The 18,060-nt window shown below is 34.8% G+C and overlaps 2 protein-coding genes across 3 annotated transcripts in view; one reads left to right on the top strand and one right to left on the bottom strand.

The window, feature by feature from the left end:
- LOC117563725 (voltage-dependent calcium channel subunit alpha-2/delta-3) overlaps positions 1–18,060 on the top strand; it is a 57,382-nt gene that overhangs the window by 24,016 nt on the left and 15,306 nt on the right. For both annotated transcript variants that reach the window (XM_034242189.2, XM_034242187.2), the window contains exon 4: positions 9,609–9,719. In XM_034242189.2, coding sequence (XP_034098080.1) covers positions 9,609–9,719 — 111 coding nt within the window. The remainder of the gene's footprint in view (positions 1–9,608; positions 9,720–18,060) is intronic.
- Positions 4,357–5,721, bottom strand: LOC127565141 (C-type lectin 37Da-like). The gene is made up of 2 exons (XM_052002391.1): positions 5,632–5,721; positions 4,357–4,872 (listed from the first exon to the last, which is right to left on the bottom strand). The coding sequence occupies exons 1-2, from the start codon at positions 5,717–5,719 to the stop codon at positions 4,418–4,420; spliced, it is 543 nt and encodes a 180-aa protein (XP_051858351.1). The 5' UTR covers positions 5,720–5,721; the 3' UTR covers positions 4,357–4,417.

The following is an 18,060-nucleotide window of genomic DNA, read 5'->3' as shown; positions in this document are numbered from 1 at the left end:
ACAAGCGCGGATTGCGTTGTAATTGTGTAACATTGAAATGCTTTACGGATTAAAGATAGCAACATCTTTGAATAACTTGAATCAGAAAATGTGCTTGTTCTCGAGAAGACATAGAGAGAGAGAGAGAGAGAGAGAGAGAGAGAGAGAGAGAGAGAGAGTTATACGTATATAGTATACATATAGAAAATATGCATAGTAAGCAATAAAGTACTTACTGATTAACTGAATGCTGCTTACTAGTTTTGTATAGTATTATATAATATGCATAGTAAGCAATTAAGAATATTGTATTTACTGGCAAACTGGAGGAAAATTGTTTTATACTGGATGCAGCTTACAATACTATATATACATATGTAAAATAAGTTACATCAGTTAATATTTCTTACTATATGTAAATTCTTATTACAATAATAAAGAGGCTCAAGCATGTTTAAGACCTGCAAGATCATATTCTCTTATATTTTAGTTGCTTGATATACCAAAGGTGTTCTTACGAATTTATTGACCAACAGAAGTTAATTATCAGGCTAATGTACTTGGCTATAATTGAACTTGAATATTTAAATAGAAAAATCACATATTCTTTGTTATACGCAATTTGTGTCTGACAAAACTAATAAAATAGTTTAGTCAATTTGTACCGAATTAATTAACCCACGAATATCAAATGTAATATAAATATACAATATTAATATAAAAGTTTTTTTTTTGGGTTCAAGTTTGTTAATCGCCACAAAAAACTTAGTAGGGTGGGATAGACTGCGAGATGATCCGATAATTATTTGTTTTATTAAAAACGTGAACTTACGATTTAAAACTGAAAACTAATATTGAAATAAAAATTAAATTCCAAAGTATTCTCTACAAATACATATATTTAATGAAAATTACTAGAAATGAAAGTAAAAGTAATTTTAATGAGGTCGATAAAGAATTGAAGTATTTTATGTGTGTGGATCTGTTGCTTTCTGTGTGTAACATTCATTTTCTGTTAGCACTAAGTTATAATACCCCTTAACGCTATGGCTATTGAGTATAAAAATTACATTTTTCAGGGAGTCTGTGAATGCAGCATTACATGGTGTGTAAGTGTGTGTGTGTGTGTTTGCATTTCTATGCAATTATAATTTTTGGGGTGTAACCCAAAATGCAGATTGTTGGCCATTTGTTTGGGCAATGCGACCAACAGCTGGAGATACCAACTCCTCCTAGACTAGCTGCTCCCTATTGCCAGAACGCTTCCCCTTCTCCTTTCCCCTTGCCTCATCCGTTCTGCGCTGGTTGTAGCCGCTGGTTTCATGTGTAGGCTTTGGTGACAAATGCAAAGCTCTTGTTAAAGGCCAAAAGCGTTTTGGGTGGCTAAGAATGGCTGCGGCTTCGGTCTGGAGTTGCTTGTGTGTCTGTGTCTGTGCGTGTGTGTGTTTGGCTAACTAAGTGTGTGTAAGGCCGAACAGTGTTGCGGGCTGGAAAGAGACCAATCGTAAATCAAGGCATGACTACCACGTCTACGACTACAAGGACGTGGCGGCACTTGAGGGGCGTGTCAAGGAGAAGCCCCCACAACACAGACAACACCGACAACGCACAACACACCACACACGGGTAACTCCACTCTATGGATTTGTGCCCTTTGTGGTTCGGAGCGGGTTCGAGAATGCGAATGCATGCATTTAAGTTGAGGCAGAGGATCAGGCGCTTGGCTTCAGTTCGCAGCTTCAGTTCAAGCTCAAGCTCAGTTGGTTTGTGCACCCACACACACACACACACGCATACACACACATATATACATATATACATGCGAGTGAGTGTGGGTATAAAGTATACTCGGTGCTTGTCTATGCAAATATTTAAGTCTGTTGTTGTCGTTTGGTGGCGAAAATTGCGAGCATGACATACTACAGCGAGGCATACGAGGCAAACAAATGTAAATGGAAGCAGTTTGCGGAAGCGAGGAGGGGAGGGGGCTTGACAAGCAACTGGAAAAGGGCATTGCTAAGTGCTCTACCCAAATGGGGCTGGGTCTGAAGTCCGAAGTCTGGCTGGGGATGGTGCTCTTAATGAAAATATAAAGCAAATTAAATATTTAATTTAATCAATGTGTGATGGGACTTGCATTCATACTGAAGGATATTAGATTTCCCACAACGAATCTGTCAACGTTCGCAATTCAATTCGCTGGGGGCACATGAGACTTGCTTGTGGATGTCAACAAAATAACGACAGTGGTTTTCTTGCCACTAGTTTCCAATCAGATTTTGAGCTCTACTTGTTGAATTCGTAATGCAATTTACTCAGAGAATGACCGAAAAGTCGAATAATTATTTTCATCTCTTCGTGCTTTATTTAATGATTCAGAAGCTCTGAGAACACGCCAAGCATTTGACCTAAAAATACATTCAGTATGCGTGACTTTGTTTAAATGCCTGTAATTGTTTTAAAAATAATACATTTGGCGTGATGCGTGACACAATCCATTATTACGTTGAATTTCATTAAATATGCAAAAAAAAATGTTGAATATTCATTTCGGACTCGAAGTGTTAGTTAAATATAAAACAGATCGACGGATAAATTGTTTATTATTACAATTTGTTTTGACGTCGAATGAATTCAACATTGAGGATAAAATAATAAACAAATCTGAAATATTTTCTTGGAAATGATATTCTTCCCACTATTAATCACCTACAACTAGTGCCAAACAGAAAATAAAATGCACAAAGTTTTAGTGAAAAATTACAAATTTATTGACCAAGTTTGTGAAACTTAACAAGAAATTCGTTAGTTTATTTTCGTATGCAAAAAGAAGTCAATGAAAGTGAGACAAATAAACTTTAAGGGGTGCAATTAGAACTTTGAGACGAAGCCAATTAAAATTGTAAAACAAAAACCTGTCAATTAAAACTTTTTTTTTTTGCTCTAAAACTAACAAAAACAACACTGAATCGGGAAAAATGCGTAAAGCGTGAAAATCAGCGACGAAAAATAACTATGAACTTTAAGGAAGAATAAGTGAGAAGAGTTTGGGGTACAAAAAAAAAGGGAGTCAAGGAACGTGTAAAGGAATCTGCACTTCAATGCACACGGAAACATGCGCGTTGATGCTCGACATTGTTGCCAGACAGAGAAAGCCATTGGAGTGGGAGATGGAGTTGAAGTTGGAGCTAGAGATGGAGTTGAAGCTTTAGCTATAGCTGGAGCTTGGAGTAGACGACATCTTCATTAAAATCTAATTAGCGCATAGCCCGGCGAGAAGTTTGACTCTTGAAAAGTGAGTCCTTGACTTGCGACTCTGGCTTTTGGTGTGGCATGCAACCAGCGCAATGGCTTGAGCGCATAATCAGTCAGGTGAGGCAGTGAGGCGGTGAGGTGGGGAGGTGAAGAGGATGGCAGCCAGTTGCATGCGTAAGCTGCTTAACTTGTGCTGGAATTTAAGCAGCACCACCAGATGCAGAGGTAGCAACATCAGCAGCTCAGGAATGCTTGACGTTGCGGGTGGCAGCTGCACCTTTCCCGTTGTCCTTGCTCCACTTAAAGTTTGATGCTGCCAACTGCACACGCATCCAACATGCAACCATTGCCGAGCAGAGCTGAGCAGAGCGGAGCATTGGGGGATTGGTTAGCGGTGCCTTCGGGCAACTCCTTGCGCAACATTTTCAAATTCCAGAGTCAACCGCAAAATGAAAAACTTTCTATGGCTGCTGCTGTTGCAGCTTCTGTTGCACCCGCTGTGTCCCGTTCCATCGCCTTAAATTGTATACATATTGTATATAGTTTTTTGCCTCCATGTTGGCAGCAGGACACTCACACTCACACACTCACACACTCACATCCATAACATGTATAGTACACAAGCACGCGTATGTCCTTCAGGCGTGCATTGCATTTCGATGTTGCTCCCGGGGAAATTGCTTTATAAAATGTTGCTATCGCATTCAAGTTGGGGGCTGTGTGCCGGGGATGTGGGCGTGGCCACCACTGACGCGACCATCTTGCTCCCAACTTTTGCTATATTTTCCTACCAATTCCTGTTTTTTTTTTCCTTGCTGCTGTTGCTGCTGCTGATTTCTGCTGCGGTTTGTTGTTTGACATGCTTTTAATTTTCCACACATCTCTTTTGCCTTCCCCATTTCAACTATTATCGTTTTGATTTTTAAATGTTGCTAATGGTTTTGAGATGCTATAAATCATTTTCAATCGCAGCACATAATGAAAACATTATCAGCTTAGTGCTTGATTTATAGCTTCTATGTATTTAAACTGCATAGTATATTAAACTTTCAACGAGCTTGCAAGAAAATAACTAGTTTCTAGTCAAGTCAAAAATGTTGAATTGCGTTTATTTTATTAAAGAATTATAGAATTGAAAACTTCAAAAATATATAAAAATTTCACAAAACAAAAAAGAATTTCATTACCAAACAACAAAGGATGCAGTTTTGGGATGTCGAGCCTCGCAGATATATCGATTTTGAAATTCACATGGTCGATCGTTTATCCATGAACCGGTTTTACTTTTGGCCCAATTGTATTCGACACAGTGCTCCATTTTATTGGCATTATCCGGTTGGTTTGGGCCCCACATTGCTTTGTCGATGGGTTTGTTATTCGCAAACCAAACATGCTGTCCAATTTTTCCCTGATCTGTTCCCGATGTCCAGTAAAATTCACCGATATTGAATTCTTGTACATATGCATTGAGGTCACGCCATTCTTCTTCGGTTTCGATCGATAACAGTTCGGCGTCCATAAGATGACAAGACTGATAGGCTTCGAACCAGTTCTTCTTTACATTCATCTCAAAAAAATAATATCCACGGGTGATTCTGACAAATGGACCAGTTGTCACATTCGTATTGCCAGGTATATCTATTAAGACATCATCTAATAGGTAAATAAAGAAGCAAGAAAGCTACAGTCGAGTGTGTTCGACTGTGAGATACCCGCTACCCATTTTTCATAATGGCCAAATATTGCGGTATTTCTTCTAAAAAATACTACCAATATATGTGTAATATGATAAACCATTCAAAATAAACCACATACTGCACAATATATCAATATCTATGCTTGGTCTATCGATATACAGTATTTCTTTGATAATCCACATATTTTGATCTATACTATTCAATGTATGAGCTTGCTATTCGATTTTTTTGTATATTGCGCAATCTTAACTAAATATTCTAGAAAAATGCCGAAATATACCAATATCTAAACTTGGCCTATCGATATACTGATGGACATATATAGTCTCGGCTAGCTGATAGAATATAATACTTTATACTGTGGCACATAGCATACATTTCCTGCCGGCACAATTTACAAAAATTTGGTTAAAAACATAGCATCGAATCGATATACTGTTAAATATATACCCTAGTATATAAAATACTAACTGTGGCCCATAGACATCATAAAGACTAGTAATTCTTTTATGAGATATTTATACGGAGAGACGGACAGACTGACAGTCACATATTCGGACAGACGAACGTGGCTATTGACGCTGATCAAGAATATATGTATACTGTAACGGCAACGGAGATGGCTCTTTCTACTTGTTACAAAGTTAAAATAACCCTTTACTTTATGATTAACGGGTAACAAAACGTAATGTGAACTCACCCTCTGTTACTATGGGATATAATTTATATGCCAAGCATATAGATAATAATCCGAAGCATTCTAGAATACACGCGTACTTGAGAAACATTTTTCTACAACTGTTGAAAAAGTTGAACAAAGCTATTCCTTATATATGATATCCATTCTCAGTACAATATTATACATATATATGTTATATATATACGAATTCCTTTCAAGATATACAAATGCCAATTTCAATATTATTTCCATATATGTAGTACGTAATATTTTTCCAAATTTCGAGATTTTGCAAATTTGAATAAATTTGTTGATTTTGTATTGTCTGCAAAGTAGAAATATTTTGAAATATAAATATTTTAAACACATTTTGTTTATAAGATGTTTGGAGCGATAATTGAAATAAACAGTCTGCTTATTTGTTGAAATCTGTTAGTTATCATTTAAGCGTGCTACAGTGGAAACTCTTGTCTGAGAACTTCTTTAGGTTAGCAACTCTTTTGGCTCACATGGTTTCTATAAATAATAAATTTTCTTATTCACGATTTAATGTGAAATACAGAACTATATTGGTATATTTAAATAAATTCAAATAAATAGGAAAAAATTCTTGAATATTTTAATGGTTATTATCGAGTCCGATAAAGAAAGTTCTCACTACATTTAAGAAATATATTATTATCAAACAGCAGATACATTTATCGATTCAGAAATCACATGGTCGATTGTCTAAACATTGAATCAATTTATTCTTCTATCAGTTTTACTCGATGCAATGTTGAAATTAATTGCCGAGTACCTTGAGCTGCATTCTGTGTATCAAACGATATAAACATATTTAATGCCTTCTTAGCTGCGAAGGAAATATTAGTTTATAAGCACAAAAATATTTGGATATACAATTTTTCAACTCATCAGAAATTCAAAGTGTTTATATCAGCCATATTTAAGAATGAAACATTGTTTATAGCCAAAATATTAATGGATTTATTTACAAATGACGCTCCACAGAGATTAATGAACTTAAACATCGATAGATCAATATAGAGAGTAACACGTAGATTTAATGGCCACCTGATTTCCATTGAACACGCTTGCTTCCATAAAGGTGATCAATCACATGGGCAAGTAATTATTTTTAGAAAGATATTGAGACTTTTGACTTTTTATTTTAATGACTTGATTGGTATATGTATTTATATACATGCTTGCCTCTTAAAAATCACTTTGCTGCCTAATGTGTCTAATTAAATTTCACAAGCCGTTGCACAGCAGACAGTTCCCACTCTTTCCCTATCTTAGATCCCTCTGTCTTTTCATGTATGTGAGTAGCAGCCAGTTTGGCATCATCTTTCTAGTTCACACACACACATGCACAGCCTTACCCACGAACACACACACATACCCACAAATACAATCTGACTGCTACGAGACACGCATTTAGTGGCCATGTTAATGGCTGACACATTTTGCTTTGCTTTTGATTTGACGGTGTTTATGGAGACGAGAGAGAAGGGACGCGAGCAGAGCGGAGCGTAGACAACAGCGTAAAGGGAGGTGGGCGGGGCAGACGCCTCTCATTGCGAAACATAATCATCTTTCCATTGAACGTGTCGTCATTTGTTTTAATGTTCGAAGGCGTTGAGTAAAATGCCATTTTCATACGAGATTTGATGAGTTCTACTTTTCTTTTCACTTCTTCCATTTTCCATTTTTTCTTGCGTATTTTTTAGTTGTTTTATCTGCTTCTTCTTCTTTCATTGTCATTCCATTTGATATCAGCAATGGAATGGAAGAAAAGTGTAGCATATTTTCGGGGGCAGCTGTAAATTACGTAGCCGCATCGCAGCCCAGCGATGCAAATGCATTTTATGACTTTTCTGCAAAAGTCTCGCCTCGCAAACCAATTAGCTGTTAGCGGGGCGTGGCCGACCGCCTACTTTTCGCATGACAATTGTCACATTTCCAACAAAACTGTCAGTTAAATTATATTTTCGTAACTGGGCGTCGCATTTGTAATCATCAACGTCGCGTCGAGCATATTTCTAGTCCCTCTAGTGGGTGTCTCTGTGTATTTCTGTGTGTGTGTGTGTATGTGTGTGTGTGTGTATGCATCCCAAGCGAATTAATTAGAAAACTTTTCTTAACTGATTCAGTGCCAGTATCAACAGCAGTAGCAGCCTCAGAAGCTGAGACATAGCGAGCGTCTTCAGAGAAACGTTGCAAGAGCTGTGTATAAAGCACACACACACACACAAACACACGCTAAAACACACACATGTATGTATGTATGTATAAAAGAGACAGTGCAAACATTTGCGGTTAGAGCCAAAATGTTGCCACAAAACTAAAACTGCATGGGAAAAGTCTTTGAGGCATTCATTAGTTCACTGGAGAACATTTTCAGTGCTTATATACTCTCGTCTATATGTGTATATATATGCATGTATATGTGTGAGTGGAGATTGCAGATAAAAAGAAAGTGGCACAAACGCATGTAGCAATCGTTGCAGAGCATTATAAATTCAACATGAGGATTTAAAACTCCCAGATTATGTCCGCTGCATTTGACAGAGAGTCGACCATTAGCCGCATATTACCAAAATAGCTGAGCGACTTTGACTTTTCTTCTAGATGAGAGAAAGCGAACATAGCCAGATTATAGAATGTGTCATTGAACTTTCGATTGGTTGGCAATTAATCAAGAGGAAGATTACATTTATAATCGAGTGACTTTATGATTAATTGTGTTGAAAAGCGTTAATACAAATAATAGAAAATTGGAAAATCAATTTTGGAAAATCAAAGTGTTTATAGTTTGTATCTGCAGAAAATGTATGTAACTATAAAGTATGTATGAATATTTTTAGATAAGTTTCAACAATACATAGATCTCAGCGACGCCTATTTCGTTGCTTTGGCTGATAATTTGGTATATTTTAGTACTGTATGGTATATTATGAATGTAGTACTATATAATTATACCAAATATAGCCTTCTGCATATTTTAGTATTGTCGCGGTATATTAATTTGGTATATTTTAGTACTATATGGTATATTATGAATGTAGTACTATATAATTACACCAAATATAGCCTTCTGCGTATTTTAGTATTGTCGCGGTAATTTGGTATATTTTATGCATAATACTCGTACCACACTGCTTCGTTCTCATTAAAAATGGGGAACAGGTTATCTCACAGTAAATCACACTAAACTGTAGCTTTCCTATTTGTTTTAATTGAAGTTTCAGTAAAAAATTATAAATATAATTTTCGATACATATAAACTTTTTTATTACTATAAAATGAACAAGCCAAAAAGAGTATTTTATTAATGTCTTTTGTATGAAGTGAATTATGTAGAGTAAAATCCTATAAAATATCTACACAATGAAAATTTATTAATTGAATTAATTATGTATTCTTAAAAATGTATAATACTATTTGTAAAGGAAATTTGAATAAATTAGCTAGTAGCTGAAAAGCTCAAGCTTATCTCCAACTTGTTTCTTTCTTGGTTATTTTAAATCAATTTTAATTGCTGATGGAATGCGGTCATTTCATTCCCGGGGAAGAGTTTTCCCAATTGAAGTTTTAAGTAACTGATATAATTGGCTTACAAGCTGCACGCGCAGCCAATGAAAATCTTATTAAATTAATAAGATACATTAAAATCAATTTTACAACAACTTAAGAGTCGCCTCAAGTCGCAGAGTCGAGTATATAAGAGTTTTATGTGCGACAATATAAACGACAGTGAATGGCAAATTGAAAAGTTTTATAACCCCTTAACCCCTTGCTTCTCCCTAAGCAACGGGGAAATGGATTGGCGATGAGGTGGAAGGAGGCAAAGTAGGCGTGGCCGGCGTCTACATAAATTTCATAGTTTATTGTTTGCAGTAAGAACGAGAAATTACAGACAAATGTTTTTTTTTTTTCTTGTGCTTTTTGTGTACACACTTTTCTTTATCGTTGTATTTTTTTTTTCTTTGCAGCGCTTTAAGGACAATGACATCGAAGTGAAGCGCAAGGATGGCATCATCTTGCTGCGTGAATTAGCGGCGGAGGTGAAGAATTTTATGGATTTCAAGCGTAACGCAGTCATGGTAAGTGTGAAACTCGTCCCCTCCTTATCCCCTCGCCCTCCTGTGTCCCCTCGCTGTGTTCGCTTAACTCCCACAATTGCCCACAATTGACAAGTGGCTCAATAGCTCAAAGCGCACGCGACAAATGGCAAAAGCTCTCAAATTTAAGGACTACACTAAAAACACACACACACGCATACGTATACGCACAACAAACACACACATACACACAAAACAATAACGGGAAGGCGACGCTCAGTGGGACATTGGCGTAAAGTGGAAAACAATAAATTGCCGTGGGCCAAATACACAGCAACAATAAGAACAGCAGCAACAGCAGCAGCAGCAGCAGCGACATCAACAGCCGCAACACCAACAACAACAACAGCTCAAGTTGCTTTGTGTGTGTGTGTGTGTGTGGAGGGGTCGACAAATTGAAATTAAAGTGCGCCAGCCACAAGGACAAGTTTTGATGGTGCCCGCAGCTGCTGCGGCTACTGCTGCGTGCCCATCGCCATCGCCATCACCAATCGACGCCCAGTTGCCACTTGCCACTTGCCACTTACCACTTGGCAGTTGGCAGTTGGCAGTTGCTCGTGGTTACCATTTTGTCAGTCGACAGAGTCTCCAGAGCGGGATGAACCTCTGCGGTGTTGTGGTCTTTGCCCTGCTCATTGCGGCTTGCCAGACTGCGCGTCCTGCGTATCAATAGACTTCGTTTACTGTCCGGATAATTTGCTGCAGGCGTCGCATCGCCACCGTCTCACAAGTCAAGCGAAAATCCAGCTTATTATTTTTAAGGTCAAGTAGCTTATTTATAAATAGGTTACCTAAGCTCTCTATATGATTATTGCATTAATATCCTTACGGCAAATATTTGGCATTTTCAAGAATTTCAACTTTATTGAAATTTTTATGCAGAGAGTAATTAATAAGAAAGTTTATACTTCGGAGATATTAAGCCAATTTAGTTTCCCATTCTTTTCATTCTTTGCACTGAATATGCTTTTTATAATTCTCTCTGTATTCTGTGTAATCTCTATAACGTAATTTGCTTTAACAAATGTATTCCTCAACATAAAACGTTATTATAACCATATAGTATCTATCTAGTAATTAGTTATTTCTATTTATATATGTATGTAACAGAGGTTAAGGTTATTTGATAAACCCAATCGATATCAGTTGGCATTAACAAGTCGATAGGCATTAAGCTATCGGTATCATCAATCGTAAGAAATAGATCATCAGTCATGAGAAGTTGAACAACAGTATTGTGAAGTAGATCGAAGCAGCAGTCATCAGTCGAAACGAAATCAAACTGTACTTTTACACAACTTATTAATTATAAATATATTAAATAATCAAAGGTTATCTATATAACCAGCATTACATGTTTTTTTGTATTAATTATTTTTTGCTTATTATATTATTTGTCTAAAGTCTTTTTTATTGTTCGCGGTTTCCGATTAATGTTGTTTCAACAAGCCCGTGCTTGACATCGGTGGTCAAGTAAATTATGAAATGAAAACAATCTCTTTTTATTTGTGTATTCATTGTAGTTTTCTATGGATTGTAACCAGTGTACACTTTGCTAAATGCCAAAGGCACTTTGATATTAAAAAACTGTAGATCTCTTTTCTCATCCTCAATTCTACTATTTCGTTTATATTTTTCTTTGTTTTGTTGATTGATTGGTAAAGTATATACAATGTATATTATACATGGTTTCTTAGTTGCTGTATTTTATTTCATTCAGATTTCAGTGACTTCTCAGAGTCAGATTCCCACTTCATTTAATTTCTTTTTTTGTGGGACTCTGACAGTCAAGAAATTATCAGATGAATTGCTGTCGCGAAATTGTTTTTGATATGCGTCCTAAAATGTTCGCATTCATTTAATTATGAGAGAGAGAATTCAGTTGCAAGCGAATTTCGCAGAAATATAAGAATATTTACAACTCGAGGCAACAACAACAAACACGTTCAGTAATCATTAATAATGCGGCACAAAACAATTAAATGTTATAATCAAGGCATAAGGCCACCATTTATATGTATGCTAAAGTCTGTCAGTGTGGTGGTATTGATGTGTGTATGTGTGTGTGTGTGTGTGTGTATGCGTAGCCGCATGTCCACGTTGTATTCATGTCATGGGCCAACCCATGTCCATGTTCCCGTTCATGTGCGTGGGTATACATAAATAATTTTTTATGATTTCCGCAAAATATCGATTTAATTTTTTTTTTGTTTTTTTTTTTGTTTTTTTTTTGGGTTTTTTTGTGGGTTTATTTGGCGAACGAAATCTGCCGCTACTTCCGCTCCTTATGGCCAATCCGCATACATACGCATTCACCAGCACATATACATACATAAAGACGCAGGCATACGCACATCTGTGTGTGTGAAAAAGAGAGAGAGAGAGAGAGTGAGAGTGAGAGAGAGATAGGACCCAGCTGCGGCTGCTTGCTCGGTTGTCCTGTTTGTCCTGCAGTCTGGGAGTTTGGCCCTGACGCAAAACGCATACGAAGCACCATTAATTAAAAATCAACCCACATGAACAACAGCACAAGCAGCAGCAGCAGCAACAGCAGCAACAACAACAACTATATCACCAAAGAAAGCGGTAACATCAAAAACAGCAAAACTGCAAACAACAGGCACAAACAAACAAGTGCTATTCCTCCAAAAATGCGACTACAAGATGCTCTATATTTGACTTCATCAATCTTTTCAATATTTGCTTGATTTACAAACTTATTTCCGAAATAATTCGTACAAAGCCAATGTTCGTTGAACTTCAGAGTAGATTATTTCCAACCTTTAATTTATATTTAATTAATTATATTTAATGAAACCATCTTGTTATGATAAACTTTTTGAGATTTTATGCTGCCAAAAACTGTTTTCTTAAAAGTATTTCAAAAAGTAAAAAAAAAAATATAATAACATACAACTAAATAATTGATGCTTCTTTGAATTCCAAGAATTCGTTTAGGCAATTCTGTGGCGAAAATTGTTGTGAGTGAAACTATTTACAGAGAAAGAAACTATTTAATTGTCAATATCCGTTTCCAAAAAAAAAACAGTTTTTAAAATATATAATGAACTTCCATTTTCGTTACACGCTGTGTTATCTAACCACACCGAATATGTATAGACAAAAAGACAGTTATGATCAAGTGTGAGCATTCAACAAAATAAGAGATATTTTAAACTAAATATAGACACATTTGTTGTCCTAATTATGATAAAATTATATACATCATAATTAGTTAATTAATTACAATAAAAACATAAAAACTGACACAATCGTAAAATGAAGTAAAGGTTATTTTTATAGCTCTGGAAAAGAAATATATTTAGAACTAAGTTAGAACTTTGGAACTTTTCCTGTTTTAGGAAAAAAAAAAAATATAAAATTGCTTCCTTTGTTTTTGTTTTATGTACAATTACGTTGATTTTTGCAATTATCGTAAGACACAAAAATAATTTCAAAATCATTCTTGGCTTTGCACTGATGTGTTTTATACACTAGATAACTAATTCAGCGTAAATATACATAAGTGAAGGGTATAGAGAAATGTTTAAACTGACACTGAAGTTGGAATATGAGCAGCGACATTTGCTGTTGTTGTTGTTGTTGTTTGCACAGCCAAATACTAGATTGACCATTGAATGTTTGAAACATTTATGAAAAACGCGAATAAAGTCTTATAGAGCGAAAGAGGGGGAGAGAGAGAGTCACACGTTTGCGATTGTATCGGTAGGAACTGTGGAAGTTCAACGAGCTGCAAAAGTGTCATACACGTGACCACGCCTACGATAACGCCCACAAAGAGACTGCGTGATATGACGTATCAAAAAGTCGGTAGCCAGAAGTGCGGAAAAAGAGAGACGAATAGGAAAGCTGCAGAAGCAGCGCAGATTGCGCCTTCTATTCCATACATAGTTTGCCTTTTATCGTTTTTGCATACGTTGGCTTAACTTTCAACTTGGCAACGTTGCGTATACGCAATGTGACTCTACATCAGAGAGTTGAGTGCGAGATAGAGGAGGCAAGAGTGACGCACGAAGACAATACACACTCCCACTTACTTGGTTTTGTGTGTTTGGCTTTCAAGGAAGTCGTTTTATTTATTTATTTCTATATTATTTTTTCTTTCTTTTTTTTTACTTTTCTTGTCATCTTTTGTGGATTAAGTGACCTTTTTGGTTGGGATTTTCTTTGTTTGATGTCTGGTTGCAAACTATGAAACGCGGGCTGTCGCATCCATGACTTTATTATTATTGCTTGTTATTCTTGTTCCCCCTGTATATATGGTTATATTTCTTAGTATTTAGAATTGAATAATGTTTAATTAACAACTGGCTTTCAAAACCTTTTATTTTATCTAGCTAAGAATTGAATCGTAAATATTTGTGATATCTTTATATTATTAATTGGTTTTTCGTCGACGCTTACAACGTTGTTATTTTTTTCCATATATGATACGAGTTTTCTTTAGTTCATTAAAACAAATGAATTTGTTTGGTTTATAAAAGATTCTACATTTACTTTTGTGTAGTGTGTGGAGTGGGTAGAAAGTTGGGTTGAAATAAAATGGAATTTCACCACAGTTATGTTTTCAAATAAAATAATAGTTGCCCATAATGTGTTGAATCGCAGATTACGCAAAATGAAAACCAGTTTTCTATTCTTGATTTCATTTCAAACTTTTGTGAATGAAAAGCGCGACATAAAGTTGAGAAAGAAAGTTAAAAAAGAACAGAAACAATATATGAACGTTACATTTTCTCTGCTAAGTTTGTGACCAAGTATTTAAAGTTCATTTTTATTTAATAATTGATGTTATACAATTCAGTTCAACTAAATCAAAATAAATTATTTTATTATTAAAAATACATACATTTCAAATTGTTTACATTTAAATAAAGAAAATAACTAAAATAAAATTATATTATTTATTTGGTCACCTCTATGTTATTTAAAAACTTTATGTCTCAGATGAATTGCAATCAATTACAAAACAAATTGAAATAAGATTAAAATAGTCAGATTGTGACTAATATGTTGTACTCCATACAATTTACAATATATGTGTAATCAACTTATAAACTTAAAACTAAACTTAGGCGAGCAAGTTATTCCAGTGTGAGCACTAGAAATAGTTGTTTTAGTGACGCATTTTTCAAAATATATACTATATACTAGACAGTATATGTACATACATATGCATATACTCAAACCAGAATATTCGCAGTTTATTGCACATGCACACTACAGATTATGTCCATGCATGTGAAACTTGATTAAAATTATTGTAATTGCTTAAGTATCAATAATCAGCAAAAACAAGCAAGAAACGTACATTCAAACGTTGACTGTAATAGACTCTTTATTTTCTTTTCGTTTGCCTATAATCTTGACCGCTGTAATTTATTTATTGATTCCAAAAATCAGTTGTTATTAGACTAAAATTGAAATTTTATATCTTTGATATGCAATGGTACCAAGCATTGGTAACCAAGTAAGTGGGAGTGTGTATTGTCTTCGTGCGTCACTCTTGCCTCCTCTATCTCGCACTAAACTCTCTGATGGAGAGTCACATTGTGTATACGCAACGTTGCCATGTTAAAACTTAAGCCAACGTATGCATGGGGTTGTTACATATTTAGTGTTGTATATTTTTATTTAAAATAAAATAAAATTAAAACTAAATTAAATCATATGGAAACATTGCAGAGTCTCTTTAATCTTCTTCAAAAGCCCATATCAATTTTGAAAAACGTAATATACCTTTTTCAATATTTTTTTTTGTAAAATTGAAAACTGTTAACATGCTAGTAGCGGGAATTCCGTTTTTTTTCATTTTACACTTTTGTGAAACTGGATTCTGGGAATCGCCCAGATTTGAATCAATCGATGTAATGTCCATATAATGCTGTCAACTATTCAGATTTTATAATCAGTTCTCTCTTGGTCTTCAAGCAATCACAATCACAAACCGAGCTAACAAAATGTTGAATAAGATTTTGTGCCTTATTGTGATCGTATATTTTGTGATGCTCACAATGGGAGCTCCCTGCAGTGAAGGCTTCTATGCCAACAGAGGAGATCTGGTCATTGATATAAATAAACTAAATTCACTCTTCAATTGTGTGGAGCAGCAGCATCGGAATCATGGATAAAATGCAATGTATCGTGAATTAACAAATTGTGAATAAATGAGCTGTGTTTTGCAGTTATCATGAGCTGAATTAAATGTGTGAATTATGTGTTATTTTATTTATTGGACAGTTTATATTAATTATTGGTCGGCTTGTAGCAACTAAATACTATATGTTATTCGAGTTATATGAACTTTAATAAATCGCAATGTTTTACAGATGTAGAATTACACAGAGGATATATTCATACATATCGTATTTATTAAATTAATAACACACAATTAGTTATCTACTATATAATTATAAAATTATTAAAACTTTTAATAAAGTGATTACAATACTCGTATAGTGAGAGCTCTTATCTCTTTTATTCGCAGTCTTCATAGAAAGAATGTTTTTCAATGTGTTCTGTTTTTTTTTATACAGATGCAGTAAAAGTTTTAATCGAATATACAAACATACAAGTGAATTTTGAGTATACATATAGAGACATTCAAAGACGATTTAGCAAAGTGAAAATACAATTTGACTAACTCTAACGATGAATTTATTTTTGAATGATAAAATTGATGTATTAACATAAAATTCACTTAATTACAATAATGAATATTTTTGATGAAATTGAAATGGGACCATAAAGTTAGTATCAGTTTTTGTTGAGTGTGCACTTTAATAATAAATAATTATTACCAAATGAAATAAATAGATTTTTTATTAGAAGTGCCAGTTGTTTTCTGCATAAATATAATTAGTTTTTATTAATATGATTGTTAAGTTTTTTTTGCCTCATTCTGTTTTAGTTTAGTTGTTTGTTCTAAGCTTGCACTGATGGTTTTTATTAGGCATATACTTTATATTCTTGGTTATCAGTTATTGAATGGTGTAGAATTTAATGCCTACTCTTAGGCGGTGATTTAAATTAATGCTATAGTAATAAAATTGGAAAACAATTACCAATTACTTTTAATAATAACTATTTAAATTGTTGGTAATTTTAAAATGGAAACGAAATTCAGATGGCTTCTGATTGTTGTTTTTTTATTGGCCTATAAACATTTGTCTTAAATTATAAATTAAGTATTTGGGAATTACGAATTTCAATTTGTATGGACTGCACAGAAGTATAAAACTGTTGGCATTCAACGAATCGTTATTCACTTTGTGATATAAGCAATTGCTCTAAAAGGAAAATATTTGAAAACATATTATTATTATTTTTCCATTAATTATGGATTGGTTAACTGAGAAAATCCATTAAAATTACTATTTCTTATGTTTAAAATCGTGTTTTTTAGTTGGGAAAATATGTGACCTTTAGTTGAAGAAGAAGGATTTTCATTTGATACGACTGTTGATTTGTTTATGCTAATTATTTTGGCGTCGTGCATTGTTAGAAGTTCAGAAACAATACTGTTGATTGGCCGTTGTTACTAGCTTTGTAACTAGCAGGTCTATTGTTTGCAGCACTGTTAGATGAAACCAGTTGTATTTATCGCAATCAAATTCATTAAATCTGTGTAAATGATCTGGTATCGGTAATCGGCAGAACCAATCAAATCAAATAATTAGTGATGCTCAATATTACGCGTTATAAATCTATTTGTCAACACTCTCACACACCGCACACAGCCGCAATTCACAACTGACCCATAAACAGAGTACTGCCAAGTGGTGCGTATACGTGATATTATTTAAACACCCGACAACACCCGCACAATTTGACCAGTGGAATGACACAGCGACGACGTCGACGTATAGGGCTGACGTTGGCAAATAATGACAATGAAATGAGTGAAAATAAAATAATATAAAAATCATTGTAAAAGGACGAGACAAACAGAATGTCAAGCTGCAGCTGAGTGAAATATTTGGTCGAGTGGAAATGGAATTTGGTGGCAGCTGCCCTGTATTCAGTCAGAAAACAATTAAGGAACTTATTTAATAGGTAGAGCTATTAAAAATGGGTATTTTCAAAGTCAATTCAAAGTATTAGTGTAAAAACACATGGAAAACCTTGCTTACTATTTAAGTTGACTTTAAGTGTGAGTCGCATGAGCACTTTGGCTTGTCTGTAACTATTTGCTTTTATTTTTGCTCCTCTCTCTCTTTCTCCCTCTCTCTGTACTCCTTGTTGTCACTCTTTGCTCGGTCGAGCCACACAAACAATTTGCAGTCATGTCGAACATGAAAAA

Source organism: Drosophila albomicans, chromosome 2L (genome assembly GCF_009650485.2).
Source record: "Drosophila albomicans strain 15112-1751.03 chromosome 2L, ASM965048v2, whole genome shotgun sequence".
NCBI lineage: Eukaryota > Metazoa > Arthropoda > Insecta > Diptera > Drosophilidae > Drosophila > Drosophila albomicans.
Note: the sequence above shows the minus strand (reverse complement) of the source record. Positions and strands in the feature narration are given on the sequence as shown.

Bases quoted from the DNA above. Each gene is read 5' to 3' on its own strand.
- LOC127565141 (XM_052002391.1), bottom strand. From the start codon at position 5,719: ATGTTTCTCAAGTACGCGTGTATTCTAGAATGCTTCGGATTATTATCT. The intron at 4,873-5,631 runs GTGAGTTCACAT...ATGTCTTAATAG, and splicing joins ATATCCCATAGTAACAGAGG to ATATACCTGGCAATACGAAT.